Raw genomic sequence first — 18,651 nt, forward strand, 5'->3', positions numbered from 1 at the left:
TGTTATCAACTCCCGTTCTTTCCAAATCTTTCCGAAGGTGCGTACCACTCCATAGGCATACTTAGAATCGGTGTATATAGTGCCTATTTTGTTTCTTAACAGTTGCAGTCCCCTCTGCAAGGCATATAGTTCACAAGACTGGGCTGACCAATTACCCGGGAGCCGGCCGGACTCCACCGTCTCCCTAGTCCTCCCGTTTATAATAGCATATCCACTGTGTCGTACCCCATTGATGCATCTGGAGGAGCTGTCGATATATAGTTCCTCGCCTTCAATTAGGGGAACTTCTTGTCGATCTTCCCTACTTTTTGTCTGAAGGTCTGTTAGCTCCACGCAGTTATGCTCGGTTTCCTCCCCTGTTGATTCCCCGTATAAGAACTGTGCCGGGTTACAACTATTGTTCCTTTCAAAGCTTAAATCATCCCCGACCATCAGAATGGTTTCGTATTTCAGTATGCGAGAGTCCGTCAACCACCGCTGAGCTTTTTGGGCTAAGAGGGTGCTAACGGAGTGCGGGGTATACACCGTCATTCTTCCCCCAAAGGTTAATTTCCGTGCTTCTTCTACTAGTACGGCTGCTGCCGCTACGGCTTGTATGCACGTCGGCCATCCCCGGGATACCGGGTCTAACATTTTTGATAAAAAGGCCACAGGTTGCCGCTTTCCTCCTTTTTCTTGGGTTAGTACTCCTAACGCAGTTCCTTCATTGTTTGTTGCATACAGCTGAAAGGGCTTTTCCAGTGCTGGCAGTGTTAATACTGGGGCCCGAATTAGTTGCCCTTTTATTTTCCTGAACTTCTGTTCTTCTTCTTCGGTCCAGCTGATTATTCCCCGGTCTTCCTTTGCCAATTTGTCGTACATAAACTTCACCAGGGAGGTATAATTCTCTATCCAAATCCGGCAATAGCCCATTAAGCCCAGAAATTGTCTTATTTCCTTCTTTGTCCTGGGAAGCGGTATTTTAGTTATTCCCGCTATTCTTTCTGGGGTTATTTGGCGGTGCCCTTTACTGACTCTGTGTCCGAGATATGTTATTTCCTTCTCGACAAATTGCAGTTTCTTCTTGGACACCCGCAATCCTTTTTCTCCTAGGTAATTCAGGAGTCTTATAGTATCGTCTCGCACTACCTCCTCTGCTGGTCCCGATAGTAGTAGGTCATCAACATACTGTAATAGTTGGTTCTTTTCGGTACAATGGAATCCAGCCAATACTTGCTCCAGTACCTGTTCGAATAGGTTTGGGGACTCCGTGAACCCTTGGGGCAAGACGGTCCACCGGAGTTGCTTCTTCCGGATGTCTTGCCATGCTTTTGATACAAATTCAATTCGTATGAATTGTTCCTCTACTGCCGAATTAGGGTCCACCCCCGCATACTGTTGCACATTTTTCCGCACCCTATCGAGGAAGTCGGTTGGGCTCTCATCTTTCCCTTGGTGGTTTCCAAACGCCTTGGCAAAGTTGTGACCTTTTGGCACAGCCTCCCTTATTCCCTTAATGATGTACTCTCGCCACTGTCGCATATTGCGTCTTCCCTCTTCTGCTTGTTTGTCCCACTGTGGGTCGTTTACTGGAAATTTCCGGTCCCCCGGTAACTCATTCGGCTGTTCCCTTCCCCAAATTGATATTGCAGCTTGTCGTATCATTTGCCTCTCTTGTGCAGAAAATAGCGTTCCCATAATCGCATGCATTTCTTCCCAAGTGTAAACATTAGGTCCTAAGAATTGATCCAACTGTTCTGCCAGTCCCATTGGATCTTCTAATAAAGTTTTCATATCTTTCTTAAATCCTCGTACTTCGGTACTTGTCAGAGGGACGTTTACAAATCCTGTTCCTCCCCGTTCTCCTCCCATTGGAACCTCTCGAAGGGGACACAGCTGTACCTCTTCCTTTTTTAATTCGTCCTTCTTTTTCTTATCTGCTCCTGTCACACTCCTTGTTTCGATCCTTGCCTTTGCTTTTTCCCTAACATCCCTCTCTTCCCTCTCCGGGTCTATTTCTTCTGTTTTTTCACTTTCTTCACGTCCTCCCTCTGCTCCCGCAAGGGGCGCAGAAGGCTGGACATAGGGAGGGGGTAAATGATCGAGTGGGTCCCACTTCCGCTCCCCTTTAATGCCCAATTTAAAACTCTTTGTTGTTACTCCTGGCCAGGGAGCCCAACAAAAAGCATAAGCAATTTCTTCCGGTTTTACATTTGGTTTTGAATTAACGTAAATGTTTAAGGCTTGTCGTATCCAATCCTCCTCAGACCCAAGCCGCGGCCACCAGACCACAGGTTTTTCTATCGGCTGTTTCGACCAAATTAAACAGTACTGTATCATTTTTTTCTTTTGTTTCCCTTTTAGTCTTCCACATCCCCAATTCTCAAACATTCTACCGAGGGGGCTATCAGGAGGAACCCCCGGGTATGGTCCCGGTCTTTCCGTTTCCTCTTTCTTTTTAGAGCCACCACCTCCCATCTTATTCCGCTCTTACTTAATCCCGCACCCTTCTACTGCAACAGTAGGCACTTTACCCGGTGCGTCCCAAGGACTTTTATCAGGAGGACCCCCGGGTAGCGATCCCGGTCTTCTCCGTCCTTACTTATTCCCGCACCCTTCTACTATAATAGTAGGCACTTACCCGGTGCGTCCTGGGGACTTCCAGTACCAGGTACTGTCCCCTTCTCCCCGTTTACCGCTCTGCGCTGTCCGGATATCACTCGCTCAAGCCGCGCCGGAGCGACGAGCAAGGAGTCAGGGACCGCCAAACTCGGCGGGGTGCACCATCTCCGATGTCCTTCCTCGTGTCCACCGCGGCCGGAGTGTGGATCCCGGACGAGCCCCCACGTTGTCAGAAACACACTGAGTCTCAGCAATTTGCAGAACGGTAAACTTTATTTTTCGAGTCTGCAGAGTCGGACCCAACCAGCTCCTGCTAGATTGAGTGCCGAATTACACTTTGCACAGTTTTTTTATACCCTACTTGTTTACGACTTTGTGAGTTGCACCCATGTGAGGTGCAGACATTCTTCCTTAATCTCATTACAAAATTACAAATGTGATTACCCTTTGGCCCACTTATCAGCCTCAGCGCATTAACACTGTTATTGTTCAACCGTTAAGCATGTCTTCCCGTTACCCGTATCGCTTCTTTAATCAGCAAGCTATTGTTTCATCCTCATTTTGCAAATTGGTTTATATGTTGCCCTGCAAGTTGCTTTGCACGCTCTTTCTGTGTCAGCACATTCTAAATGGACTCCTTAAGTACCGTCTTTAATTTAATCATTTCTCTCAATACGGTTTCCATGTTTTAAAACTTCCAGTCAATAAAATTGATGCACCATCAATAACTCACACTGAGACGTAAGGCGAGATATCGGCTTTTATTGACTGGAAGAAGGAACCAGCAGTGAGTGACCATCATACTACATCCTGGAGACTGAGGCCGAGCATCAGGCCTCGATCGCCTTTATACAGGGGCCTGTGGGAGGAGCCACAGGAGCAGTCAGCAGGGGGCGTGTCCAGACAGGCACACATAGTTCACCACACTAACACAATACAAAAAAAAATTTTTCTACAGAGTAATACAGTGATACATTCAATTCAGCCTCCAAACAGTTAACGATTACAGTGGCATTTCCTTTAATCTTTTAACATCTTGTACCTTACTAAAGTCTTGTAGCATCAGACTTCAGCTTAATAACCACCTATTTTTTTTTTCTTTACAGCAACAAAACTAAGGAGTTGTGATCTTAGTTTATGTGCATCTATAAAAGTTTATGTGACTACTAATCTTTTCGGTCATTTTCAACTTAACAGGCAGGCTTCCAAGTGGGTTGTCTTTATTATTCACAGGCTTTGGCGAAATCCCGTACAACCTGCTTTGCTATTTAAAATGGCATCCCCATTAACCATCGCCTCTTTTCCAGTGAGTTCCCACGTGGGGAACTTGAGTAATCTGGCGATGTAAACTCCCACCCGCCTTTTTCATAGGGGTTATTTTATCAACACCGTGTCCCAAACTTTAGACCATTTCCACCCAATGCTTTAATTTTACACAGGTGGCTAGCCCTCTCTTCAGAACCCTTCAGGCTATTGGTTTTTAATTCGAACTCTTTGTTCAAGCAGCATTTCGAATTAGGCCTCTTCACACCACATCCTGGCATAACAATAGTGTGGGGGGCCCCCGCTATCTCCCGGCTTACTCTATAAGCGATCTGCCGGGTTTAAAATTTCTTCATTCAACTTGGGAACTACAGACTTTCCATTTCCTTCAATAATAATATTTATCTCCCCATTCCTGAGCTCCGCATTAAATTTGAACACACCTTCGAGCACAAACGTGAGAACTCTCACTTCCCACTGTTACCAAGGTTAACCCTTTTTTCACTGAACCAAGTCTATCTGACCCACAAGGACAGCCGCCCCGTTCCACTGAATCAAATACCTCAGACTTTTTCTGAGCTCCGTTACTAGGTTCAGTACCACGTGCATCCTCATCTTGGACACACTCAAACGGGATATTGGCCTCTTCCAGGCTTTCAATACCCGTACCATTTTCAAATTCTAAGTTCCCCCATTTCTCCCAGTTACTCTCTGGGTAACTCCCTTCCGGAGTAAACTCAACCCCGCGGGCTGAAACAACCTCATCTGCCAACCCAGCAGACTTCTTCAAGGTAAGGGCACCCTTTTCATCTAGGACTGCCCTCATTTCATTATCGGGAACACCTTTAGAATTTTCAACTTCTTCAAACAGTTCTGCCAAACCAGACAGATCATCCATGTCCAACTCTGGACCTCTTAACCGCTCTATCGGTTCCTCATCTTTATTTCCTGCCTCTAGGACCTTTCTCCTCACTAAGGGCAGATCTACCTCCGCTCCCTTACCCTCTTTCACTTTACTACTCTTTGTTTTACCACCCTCTAAACTCTCGTGGTACAGGGTCGGTAGAAACGTCTCAGCCAAATCAAAACTGGCCAGATTTAAACTGCTCTCGTTCTAAGCTGCCTGTCTCGACAGGCTGTGAGTGACCGCGCAGGCGGGATAGATCTGGGACTCTAGGGGTGGAGCCTCAACACTCACCGGCCGGCCGGTCCCCGTCATGGCTGCCCAAACCTTACCTCCTGCTAAATCGTTACCGAGAAGGACGTCCGCGTCAGTTCTTGGGAATTCTGATGGCACCCCTATTTCAACGGGTCCAGACACCAGCTCACAATCCATAATGACCTCATGTAAGGGCACCATTTCTATCTTTTTACTTATTCCCCTCACCGCTACCATTCCCGTTTTCCGACCAAATTCTAGTACCTGACTGCTGATCAACGACAGCTCAGCCCCCGTGTCTCTCCAGATTCGTACTGGAATTGGTGGGTCCCCCTTCCTCAAAGACATGGTTCCATGTGACAGACAAGTCTCAGACCCTTCTCGTACTCTGTCTACCCGGGGCTCTCTTGTCGATTTACTGATTACCACTGCACATCCGATAGGGACTGCTGCTTTCCCTTTTCCCGTCTCCCTCCTCGGAGCAAAGCACCGAGACGCAACATGCCCGCTCTTCCCACAATTAAAACAGGTCAAGCCCTGAAATCTCTGGCCATCTGGCCTTTCCCCCTCAACTTTACCACTAGCTCCCGGCGGGACCTCTGCCTCAGCCGGCGGACTTTCTCAATCGTTCCCACGGTCTCTCAGGGAACTTTTATTCGAGGAAAACTTTGTCTTGTGGGTTAGGGCATATTCATCTGCGAACCTAGCAAATTCTGAGATGGACTTATTTGGCTTCTCATTCAAATACATCCGGATCTCCTCCGGAACACAACCTTTAAATTCCTCAATCAAAATTAACTCCCTGAGACGCCCATAATCCTCGTCCACTATTTCTGAGGTGCACCAACGGTCCAAGAGCACACCCTTCTCATGGGCAAACTCGGTATACGTCTGATTCCACCCTTTCCGTAGATTTCTGAACTTTTGTCTATATGCTTCAGGTACTAGCTCGTTACCCCAGAGAATGGCCGCCTTTACTTTGTCATAACTCTCCTCCTCCATGGACAATGCCGCATATACCTGCTGCGCCTTCCCTTTTAACACACTTTGTAACAACGCCACCCACTGTGCTCTGGGCCACTCCTGATTCACTGCCACCTTTTCAAAAAGCAAGAAATAACTATCAACATCCGTCTCCTCAAACGGGGGTACTAACTTCAATGCCCGACTAACATCAAACCGCTCCTCTCAGTCTGACCCCTGACCGTGTTGCTCTTGCTTTAACTTCTCCATCTCCAAGTCATGTTTCCTCTGTCTCTCTGCCTCCCTCTCCTTCTCAGCCCTTTCCTTCTCCTTCTCAGCTGCTTCCAGCTTTTTTAACTGAAGTTCATGCTCTCTTTGCTTCTCAGCTCTTTCCTGCTCCCGTTTCACCTCTAACGCCCTTAGCTGACGCACAAGCTCCCTTTGTTTATCGGCCCTTTCTCTCTCTCTCTCATTCTCGGCTCTTTCTCTCTCTTTCTCGGCTGCTTCCAGCTGCTTTAACTTAATTTCATGTTCCAACCTTAATTTCTCCAACTCTAACTGAACCGTCCCACTAGCTGGTACCTTTTCAGGGATATTTTCCAATACCTCAGCTGCAAACACATTCTTCTCGATGTAATACTGAGTTATGGCCCTTCGCACCTCCCGCTTTTTCATTGACGACCTCACCTCTGCAAGGTTTAACCCCTTCGCCAAATTTACCAAGTCTGATTTGGTGGCCGCCTCTAGTGCCTCCAGAGTCAGGTTTTTTATAAATTCATCCACGTCTATCTTTGCTGGTTTCCCGTCTGGCTACCCGCGTACCAGATCCAAGTTTGGACTTACAAGCCCGATTCACTGGCTCCCCAATTTGATTTCAAATCCCAAGACGAGAACCCCAACTTTGTTACGAAATTCCCGTAACTGGATTACTTACCAGCAAAGATAGAGAGGTCTGTTGAAGTCTGATGGTGCTATTTTTAAAAGTCTTTATTTATAAATGGGCATGAAAATAAGATTAATACAGATATTCAGATAAAATACATCGTCAATACTCAATCTAAAAAAAAGCGGGTATAATAATAATCATCAATTAAGCAATAGCTCTATCGTTTGTCTAGGGGATATTGTATTGTCCGATGGAAAGATAAAAGTCACTGTCCTTTCAAGCTGCAGCTCTTTGGGTTTAAGAGAGACGGTTTTAAACTTGCCCGGGTCTTTTATGAGGCCAATCCGTTGAGTCGGGGGAGTTGGTTCCCCATTGTTAGTTCCAAGTCATTTTCCATGGTCCCAGCCACCAGCCCCCAGGCACGGGAACCGAACGCACGTGGCTTCTTTCAAATGGCTTCCCGCTATTACGGGATCGCTAGCGTTTCTTCTGGTGCATCTGAGGGGTTGTCCCTACAGCCCCCCTTTTATCTTAACTCGCCGGGTAGTAGATGCCAGTCAGGTTGGGGTGATGCAATCTCTCTCTCAACCAGCCCACTTTGCCCGAGGGCTTGCACGTAGCATAGTCCCCAATCCACAAACGTTGTCTCCAGGAGACAATGGCCATGTCTCTCTCTCTCATTTCCTGGGTCCTCTGACCGAACCCAATAATGCTGTTGCGATTCTCACAAAGGAGGGGGCTACCCCGCACCCATCGACTTGAAAGGTCTGGAAGAGGCGGTTTTTTTCTTTCAATCCTATATGTGTGGTGTTGTAATGGGACAATCCTCTTGAATAAAGTTTTCAAGCAGCTTTGTTTCTGAAACTTTTGGTGATTGCTACTGAAGTTAAGCATTTCATCGGTGTGTGTTGTGTTCCTGTATACTGGTGTCTGTAATTGACCTGCAGTAGTTCTCTTGATAAGAACATCCAAGAATGCAAGCTGGCTTTCCTTTTCAATTTCCCTTATGAACTTTATGTCATTAAAGGCATTATTTAGTAGTTGATGTGTTCTTTGTACATCATTTCCCTTGATAATCACAAAGTTGTTCACATAGCACACCCGGAGTTTGGATTTGATTTCTGCTATTATTGCATCTTCTAATTTCTGCATTATGACTTCAGCAACTAGGCCAGAGACAGAAGATCCCACTGGTGCACCTTTCATCTGTTCATCAATTTCTCCATCAGTCTTGATAAGCACAGATTGAGAAGTTCACAAATGCCTTCCTTGTGAGTGTCCGACTTATTGATTGTTCTCTATTCAAATGGTCTGCAACTGTTTCTCAGACGTGCACAGTGATGTGACTTCAAAGGAAACCATTGTCTTGTCATCCTCCATTTATATATTCTTGAACTTCTTCAGAAATTGTTTAGTGCTGCTGGTTGACTGTTGGGATTCAGCTATCAAATGTTTCAGCTGTCGCCACATTTCCTTTGAAAGTGCCTCAAGGTTGTAACCCCAAATATATAAACTACACGAACAATGAGTAAACAAATTGTATTGCTGTACATAAAGTACATCTTGGAAATGACAGCAAGACTGCTTTAGCAACACAAGATCACAGTTGCTCACAAACTGACTGCAACTTTGAGGAGGAACCTATCAAAACCTAAAGAGCAACAAAATGAGACTGATAGATCTACAAAATCCAATGTAGTGTCTTCAATCAGGAAGAAAACTATTGATCAGATTACACAAGCATTGGTTAGTGAACAGAAGGCACAATCCACTCTTGTTAGTATAAGCTCATGAAGACAAAGATGAGGTTAACATATGAGGAGCGTTTTGGCAGCTTTGGGTCTGTACTCACAGAAATTTAGAAGAATTTGGGGGGGATCTCATTGAAACCTACCAAATGTTGAAAAAACTAGATGGGGTGGATATGGATATGTTTCCTATGGTGGGGGAACTAAAGGGCACAGCCTCAGGGGCAATCTTTTAGTACAGAGGTAAGGTGGATGTTTTTTAGCCAGAGAGTGGTGAATCTGTGGAATGTTCTGCCACAGACTGCAGTGGAGGCCAAGTCCGTGGGTATACTTAAAGATGGAAGTTGATTGTTTCTTGATCGGTCAGGGCATCAAAGGTGTATGGGGTTGAATTGGATCTGGGATCAGTCATGATAAAAGGCAGAGCAGACTCAGTGGGCTGACTGGCCTAATTCTGGTCCTGTGTCTGTCTAATGGAAGAAGGACTCCATTTCAACAGGACAACAGTCAGAGTCTTGGCTCAATGAAGAACAAGAATTTCTCGAAGTGTGGTTCTCTACAGAAGGACCCATCAAAAAACACATCAACATCGATCTGGGAAATGAATCCTTATGGAGGAAAGAGAAACAGCAAGGTCAACAATCAATGAATCACCAGTAATCTCAGGATCTGGACAGCGACAGACCTCCCTCGAAGCTAGCCAATCAGAATCTTCTACTGTTCACGATGTTTTGAAGCAGCCAAGCAGAGCATGATATCTAACCGATATCTATTCAGACCCCTGAGGAGTATATAAACCAAGCTCGGTGATCAACCAAACTTCCAAATAGCCAACCCGAGCAACCAGTATCCCACAATCTGTTCAGCTCTGTAATTCTGTTCAAGATATTTTGTGTTATACACTGAGGTGAGCTATGTCTGAAGATCTTGAGTGATAATGATATGGGTAGGATAGGTGAGTATACAAATCATTTTGACAAGGCAAATGGAGTGATCAACAGGCGGGGCCCTGGGCTGACCACCAGCAGCTGGCAGCTGGGCGGTGTGGGGGGTGGGGGAGCTTGAAATAACAAGCAGTGGGGTTGGTGATTGGGAGTAGGGGTGTGGGGTATGGGGGCAGCTTGAGGGTAATGAACAGTAGGGAGGGACTTGTTGGGGTTAGGGGAGGAATGACTCATTTATTGGCTGTCTGACAGAATCAACTTTACAGTTTACAGAGTGCAGGACTGAGAGAAAGTAGTAATTCTCCACTTGGTCCACTGAGAGGGGGTGGCTGCTTCTTTCCAAGGTTGGTGAAATTCTCACTCACCAGAGAAAGTTAGTTCTCATGTGAGAACCCAGAGCCAGGAACTGGAGACTGGTCACTGACTCAGAGTCCAGCCACTTGATTGGGCTCTGATAATTGAGAACAGGGGCTCATGGGGGGCAGGTGGAAAATGGTCACAGAGCTGTCAGGAATCTCTATTTGTTAGGGATAACCAAGAGATTAGGGCACTGGGTATCAGTCATGGCAGTCACAAAGTAGGGGTTAAAGGTTGCCTGAAAGGTGAGGGGTTACAGTGAGTTGGGTCACGGTTCATATATCACGGTTTGGTCACTCCCAGCTAAGAGGCCATTGATGTTTATTTCTGTTCCAGGTCACCAGACCTTATCAAACGATGTCAAACCCTCTGAGCAAACTGACTGTGCTGAGCAGCACGCACTCCCACTTCATCCTGGCTGATAATGGTACGCTGGGCAAGTACGGAGCAGAAGTCAGGCTCCGGCGACAGCTGGAGAAACATGTTTCCCTGCAGAAAATCAACACACGTAAGCAAGTTTGTAGCACAGAGCACGCTAGGCAGAGTGTGGGCTATACTGGAGCAAACTCCCCATTACTCTATGACCTGTGGGTTTCCCTTTCTCATCCTGTGCCTGGGAATATGAAAAGGCAGTGAAGAGAAAGGGTCACTCAGCCGTCATCAGCTCAACCTTCCTTTTGAACCGTGCAATCACATTCTCGGCTAGAGTGGTAGCTGACTACAATGGTGGGATTTAAATTTACTGAATCGTCAGTTTGAGGTTTTTATTTTCAAAAGTATACTTTACTTGTGTGCAATACACACAATTAGCAGCACACACGCATCTTCAGCTTGTTCTTTGTACCAGAAAACCAATCCTTTGAAAGCGGTGACAGGAAGGCGTAGAATCTTTAGCATTAAAAAATGTAAGGGAAAATAGACTAATGGGAGCAGCAGTGCCAATCAAAACTATTAAGTCCCCTTGAAGTTTTCTTGTTTCATTGGTTTACAACATTGAATCATGGTGGATTTAATTTGGCTTTTTGGACACCGATCAACATAAAAACATAGAAACATAGAAAACCTACAGCACAATACAAGCCCTTCGGTCTACAATGCTGTCCAAAACATGTACTTACTTTAGAAATTACCTATGGTTACCTATGGCCCTCTATTCTTCTAAGCTCCATGTACCTATCCAGGAGTCTCTTAAAAAACCTTATCGTATCCACCTCCATCAGCACCACCGGCAGCCCATTCCACACACTCACCACTCTGCATAAAAAAACTTAACCCTGGCATCTCCTCTGTACCTACTTCAAAGCACCTTAAGACTGTGCCCTTTCATTTTAGCCATTTCAGCCCTGGGAAAGAGACTCTTTCATGTCTAAGTGAAAACAGATCTCTACAAAATGATCTAACTTATTTACAAATATAAAACACAAAATAATTGATGCATAAGCATTCACCCTTTCACATCAGTATTTAGTCAATGCACCTTTGGCAGCAATCACAGCCTTGAGTCTGTGTGATAGACTCTACCAGCTTTATACATCTGGACACTGCAATTTTTCTCCATTCTTCGTTACAAAACAGCTCAAGTTTTGTCAGATTGCATGGGGATCATGAGTGAACAGCCCTTCTTAAGTCCAGACACAAATTCTCAATTGGATTGAGGTCTGGACTCTGACTTGACAACTCCAGGACATTAACTTTGATGTTTTTAACCATTTCCTGTGTAGATTTGGCTTTATGCTTGGGGACATTGTCTTGCTGAAAAACAAATGTTCTCACAAGTTGCAGTTCTCTTGCAGACTGCATCAGGCTTTCTTCCAGGATTTCCCCTATATTTTGCTGAATTCATTTTACCCTCAACCTTCACAAGCCATCCACAGCCCACTGCAGTGAAGCATCCATATAACCATATAACAATTACAGCACTGAAACAGGCCATCTCGGCCCTTCTAGTCTGTGCTGAACGCTTACTGTCACCTAGTCCCACCGACCTGCGCTCAGCCCATAACCCTCCATTCCCTTCCTGTCCATATACCTATCCAATTTTACTTTAAATGACAATATCGAACCTGCCTCCACCACTTCTACTGGAAGCTCATTCCAAACAACTACCACTCTCAGAGTAAAGAAGTTCCCACTCGTTTTACCCCTAAACTTTTGCCCCAACTCTCAACTCATGTCCTCTTGTTTGAATCTCCCCTACTCTCAATGGAAAAAGCCTATCCATATCAACTTTATCTACCCCCTCATAATTTTAAATACCTCTATCAAGTCCCCCCTCAACCTTCTACGCTCCAAAGAATAAAGACCTAACTTGTTCAACCTTTCTCTGTAACTTAGGTGCTGAAACCCAGGTAACATTCTAGTAAATCTCCTCCGTACTCTCTCTATTTTGTTGATGTTTTTCCTATAATTTGGTGACCAGAACTGTACACAATACTCCAAATTTGGCTTCACCAATGCCTTGTACAATTTTAACATTACATCCAAACTCCTATACTCAATGCTCTGATCTATAAAGGCCAGCATACCAAAAGCTTTCTTCACCATCCTATCCACATGAGATTCCACCTTCAGGGAACTATGCACCATTATTCCTAGATCACTCTGTTCTACTGCATTCCTCAATGCCCTACCATTTACCACGTATGTCCTATTTTGATTAGTCCAACCAAAATGTAGCACCTCACACTTATCAGCATTAAACTCCATCTGTCATCTTTCAGCCCACTCTTCTAACTGGCCTAAATCTCTCTGCAAGCTTTGAAAACCTACTTCATTATCCACAACGCCACCTATCTTAGTATCATCTGTATACTTGCTAATCCAATTTACCATCCAGATCATCCAGATCATCCAGATCATTACTGTATATGACAAACAACATTGGACCCAGTACAGATCCCTGAGGCACACTACTAGTCACCGGCCCCCAAACTGACAAAGAGTTATCCACCACTACTCTCTGGCATCTCCCATCTAGCCACTGTTGAATCCATTTTACTACTTCAATATTAACACCTAACGACTGAACCCTCCTAACTAACCTTCCGTGTGGAACCTTGTCAAAGGCCTTACTGAAGTCCATATAGACAACATCCACTGCTTTACCCTCATCAACTTTCCTAGTAACCTCTTCAAAAAATTCAATAAGATTTGTCAAACATGACCTTCCACGCACAAATCCATGTTGACTGTTCCTAATCAGACCCTGTCTATCCAGATAATTATATATACCATCTCGAAGAATACTTTCCATTAATTTACCCACCACTGACGTCAAACTTACAGGCCGATAATTGCTAGGTTTACTCTTAGAACCCTTTTTAAACAATGGAACCACATGAGCAATACGCCAATCCTCCGGCACCATCCCCATTCCTAATAACATTTGAAATATTTCTGTCAGACCCCTGCACTAACTTCCCTCAAGGTCCTGGGGAATATCCTTTCAGGATCCGGAGATTTATCCATTTTTATATTCCTTTAAAGTGCCAGTGCTTCCTCCTCTTTAATCGTCATAGTTTCCATAACTTCCCTACTTGTTTCCCTTACCTTACACAATTGAATTGCCTTCTCCTTAGTGAATACCGAAGAAAAGACATTGTTCAAAATCTCCCCCATCTCTTTTGGCCCCACACATTGGTCCACTCTGATTCTCTAAGGGGCCAATTTTATCCCTCACAATCCTTTTGCTATCAATATAACTGTAGAAACCCTTTGGATTTATTTTCACCTTACTTGCCAAAGCAACCTAGTATTTTCTTTTAGCTTCTCTAATTTCTTTCTTAAGACTCTTCTTCCGTTCTTTATATTCCTCGAGCACCTCATTTACTCCATGCTGCCTATATTTATTGTAGATAGCTCTCTTTTTCCGAACCAACTTTCCAATATCCCTTGAAAACCATGGCTCTCTCAAACTTTTAACCGTTCCTTTCAACCTAACAGGAACATAAAGATTCTGTACCCTCAAGATTTCACCTTTAAATGACCTCCATTTCTCTATTACATCCTTCCCATAAAACAAATAGTCCAATCCACTCCTTCTAAATCCTTTTGCATCTCCTCAAAGTTAGCCTTTCTCCAATCAAAAATCTCAAATCTGGGTCCAGTCCTATCCTTCTCCATAATTATATTGAAACTAATGGTGTTGTGATCACTGGACCCAAAGTGCTCCCCAATACATACATCTGTCACCTGACCTATCTCATTCCCTAACTGGAGATCCAACACTGCCCCTTCTCTAGTTGGTACTTCTATGTATTGCTGCAAAAAAACCCGATCCTGCACACATTTTACAAACTCCAAACAATCCAGCCCTTTTACAGAATGGGATTCCCAATCTAAGTGTGTAAAATTAAAACCTCCCACAATCACAACCCTGTGCTCACTACAAATATCTGCTATCTCCTTACAAATTTGCTCCTTCAATTCTCGCTCCCCATTAGGTGGTCTATAATTCAATCCTATAAGTGGTACTACACTTTTCCCATTCCTCAATTCCACCCAAATAGTCTCCCTAGACGAGCCCTCTAATCTATCCTGCCAGAGCACCGCTGTAATATTTTCTCTGACAAGCAATGCAACACCTCCTCCTCTTGCCCCTCCGATTCTATCACACCTGAAACAATGAAATCCAGGAATATTTATTTGCCAATCACACCCCTCCTGCAACCATAGCATGATGCAGCCAAACCATACTTCACAGTAGGGATGGTATGTTTTTGAGGATGTGCAGTGTTTGGCTTACGTCAAACATAGCATTTAATCTGATAGCCAATTTTGGTTTCAACAGAGCATAGGACCTTCTTCCAGCTGAGTTCAAGGTCTCCCATATACCTTCTGGCAAACACTAGCCGAGATTTCATGCGAGTTTTTTCAACAGTGTCTTTCTCTTTGCCACTTTCCCATAAAGCTGTGACTGGTGAAGCCCCTGGGCCACATTTGTTGTATGTGCAGTATCTCCCATCTCAGCCACTGAAGCTTATAATTCCTCCAGAATTGTCATAGGTCTCTTGGTGTCCTCCCTCACTAGTCCCCTTTTTTACAAGGTCACTCAGTTTTTGAGGATGGCCTGCTCTAGGCAGATTTACAGCTGTGCCATATGTAGATAAGCAAGCCAATAATATAACAGAGGTACAAAATAAAAGTAAAAGAGAGGTGAAATTGGATATCGGACCACTGGAGAATGTTGATGGACAAAGAATGGTGGATGAACTTAGTAAGTATTTTGAGTCAGTTTTCACTGTGGAAGACACCAGGAGGGTGCTAGAAATTCAAGAGTATCCGGGGGCAGAAGTGAGTGTAGTTACTATTACTAAAAAGATGGTGCTTCGGAAGCTGAAAACTTTGAAGGTAGGTATTTAACCTGGACCAGATGGACTACAGCTCAGGGTTCTGAAAGAGGTTTCTGAAGAGATTGTGGAGATATTAGTACAGTTAGCCCTCCTTATCCGCAAGTTCCGCATGCATGAATTCAACCAAGAAACTCAATCGAGAAAACCCGGAAGTGCTCTTCCAGCACTTGTTGTTCGAGTATGCACAGACTTTTTTCTTGTCATTGTTCCCTAAACAATGCAGTATAACAACTATTTTACAGAGTATTTATATTGTATTAGGTATTATAAGTAATCTAGAGATGATCCAGATCGAAAAAAATCACAAGTTCTCTTACTAAGGAAGTCGTAGCAGGTACATCGTGTATTATTTAGTGTCAGTTAGTCAAACATTTGTCTTAGTATATAGTATATATTTTACCTTTCTATGCATATAAAACACTTATAGGATCAAAAACCCAAAACTCCAAAACCCAATAATTAAACCACTGCGTTGCTCAGTAATAATTGTAGCTTTCATCGGGGCAGGGTCTTTCTCACTTTATCCTTTAAAATTGTTCCAATTGTTGAGCAACATAGCCTAACGTTTTTCCAATGACCGATGGCATTTCACCTCTTTCCGATCACTTTATTATTTCCACTTTATTTTCAATTGTGGTTGTGATAATTTTTGTGAACAGAAACACTGTAGATTCAGAGCTCCGCTGCCGGGTCCTAATGTCCACCGCACTGAGCTAGGTTAAATAAGGTCTGGGGTTCCACTGGGTCCTAATGTCCACTGCACTGAGCCAGGTTAAATAAGGTCTGGGGTTCCACTGGGTCCTAAGGACCACCGCACTGAGCCAGGTTAAATAAGGTCTGGGGTTCCACTGGGTCCTAATGTCCACTGCACTGAGACAGGTTAAATAAGGTCTGGGGTTCCACTGGGTCCTAATGTCCACCGCACTGAGCCAGGTTAAATAAGGTCTGGGGTTCCACTGGGTCCTAAGGACCACCGCACTGAGCCAGGTTAAATAAGGTCTGGGGTTCCACTGGGTCCCAATGTCCACTGCACTGAGACAGGTTAAATAAGGTCTGGGGTTCCACTGGGTTCTAATGTCCACTGCACTGAGACAGGTTAAATAAGGTCTGGGGTTCCACTGGGTCCTAAGGACCACCGCACTGAGCCAGGTTAAATAAGGTCTGGGGTTCCACTGGGTCCTAATGTCCACTGCACTGAGACAGGTTAAATAAGGTCTGGGGTTCCACTGGGTCCTAATGTCCACCGCACTGAGCCAGGTTAAATAAGGTCTGGGGTTCCACTGGGTCCTAAGGACCACCGCACTGAGCCAGGTTAAATAAGGTCTGAGGTTCCACTGGGTCCTAAGGACCACTGCACTGAGACAGGTTGAATAAGGGACTTGAGCATCCGTGTTTTTTGGTATCCGCGAGGGGTCCCGGAACCAATCCCTCGCAGATAAGGAGGCCGACTGTAATGATCTTTAAAGAATTACTAGATTCTTGATTGATTCTGGAAGACTGGAATATTGGAAATGTCACTCCACTCTGTAAGTAGGGAGGGAGGCAGAATAAATAAAATTATAGGCCAGTTAGCATGACCTCAGTGGTTTCTTTATGTTTAGGAAATAGTCTGCACATTTATTTTTACTACCAAAGTGCATGACCATGCATTTTCCAACATTGTATTTCATTTGCCACTTTCTTGCGCATTCTCCTAATCAGTCCTTCGGTATTCTACCTATTTCCTCAACACTACCTGCCCCTCTACCAGTCTTTGTATAATCTGCAACCTTGGCAACAAAGCCATCTATTCTATCATCTAAATCATTGATATACAGTACAAAAAGAAGTGATCCCAACACTGACCCCTGCAGAACGCCGCTAGTCACTGACAGCCAACCAGAAAAAGATCCTTTTATTCCCACTCACTGCCTTCTACCAATCAGCCAACACATTAACCATATTAATAACTTTACTGCAATATCATGGGCTCGTAACTTAGTAAGCAACCTTGTGTGGCCACAAAGTACACTGCAGATGCTGTGGTCAAATAAACACGTACAAACAAGCTGGATGAACTCAGCAGGTCGGGCAGCATCCGTTGAAAGGAGCAGTCAACGGATGCTGCCTGACCTGCTGAGTTCATCCAGCTTGTTTGCTCATGTGTGACACCTTGTCAAAGGCCTTCTGTAAGTCCAAATATACAACATTCACAACATCCCCTTTATCTATCCTACTTGTAATCTCCTCAAAGAATTCCAACAGGTTTGTCAGGCAAGATTCTCCCTGAAGGAAACCATGCTGACTTTGTCTGATCTTGTTCTGTGTCACCAAGTACTGCAAAACCTCATTTATAACAATTGACTCTTACATCTTCCCAACCACTGAGGTCAGGCTATCTAGTCTATAAGTTCCTTTCTGCTGCCATCCTCCTTTCTTAAAGAGTGGAGTAATATTTGCAATTTTCCAGTCCTCTGGCACTATGCCAGAGTCCAATGATTTTTGAAAGATCATTTCTAATGCCACTATAGTCTCCAACTCTACCTCTTTCAGAACCCTAGGGTGCAGTTCCTCTGGTCCGGGTGATTTATGTACTTTTAGGTCATGGAACTTCTTGAGCGCCTTCTCTCTCATAATAGTAACTCACCCACTTCTCTTCCTTCACACACTACAACATGAGCAAGACATACTGCTAGTGTCTTCCACAATGAAGACTGATGCAAAATACTCATTTAGGTCATCAGCCATCTCCTTGTCCCCCATTATTATTTCTCCTGCCTCATTATGTAGTAGCCCTACATCCACTCTCATTTCATTTATTTTTAACTTATTTGAAAAAATTTTTACTATCCAGTTTGATATTATTCGCTAGCCTGTTTTCATATTTCATCTTTTCCCTTCTAATGATGTTTCCATTGCTCTCTGTAGGTTTTTAAAAACTTCCCAATCCTCTGTATTCCTACTAATTTTTGCTTTGTTGCATGCCCTTTCTTTTGCTTTACAATAGCTTCCCTTGTCAGCCATGGCTGTATGGTTTTACCATTTGAGTATTTCTTCACTTTTGAATGCACATGTCCTGTTTCTCATTTTTCCCAGGAATGCACGCCATTTGCTGCCCTGCTGACATCTCTACCAACAGTTTCCTCCAATTTACTTTACCCAACTCCTGTCTCATACCACTGTAATTTCCCTTACTGCACTGAAATACTGCTATATCAGACTTTTAGGCAGAGATTGATAGGCTCTTGATTGGACCTGGCATCAGAGGTTACAGGGAGAAGGCTGGTGGGTGGTGCTGAGGAGGGGAAAAAAGGATCAGCAATAGTTGAGTGGCAGAGCAAACTGGACAGGCCAAATCCTGGATATCAGGAGCGGTGTAAGTGGAGTGTGGAATCCCTGC

General features: G+C 44.3%; 1 protein-coding gene across 1 annotated transcript in view; it reads left to right on the forward strand.

The window, feature by feature from the left end:
* LOC132389274 (transient receptor potential cation channel subfamily M member 1-like) overlaps positions 1-18,651 on the forward strand; it is a gene marked incomplete at its 5' end in the record, with an annotated part of 255,446 nt that overhangs the window by 60,194 nt on the left and 176,601 nt on the right. The window contains one exon of the mRNA XM_059961770.1: positions 10,258-10,429. Within this exon, the coding sequence (XP_059817753.1) occupies positions 10,258-10,429 (172 nt within the window). The remainder of the gene's footprint in view (positions 1-10,257; positions 10,430-18,651) is intronic.

The sequence above is a fragment of the Hypanus sabinus genome, unplaced genomic scaffold (genome assembly GCF_030144855.1).
Source record: "Hypanus sabinus isolate sHypSab1 unplaced genomic scaffold, sHypSab1.hap1 scaffold_521, whole genome shotgun sequence".
NCBI classification, from domain to species: Eukaryota; Metazoa; Chordata; class Chondrichthyes; order Myliobatiformes; family Dasyatidae; genus Hypanus; species Hypanus sabinus.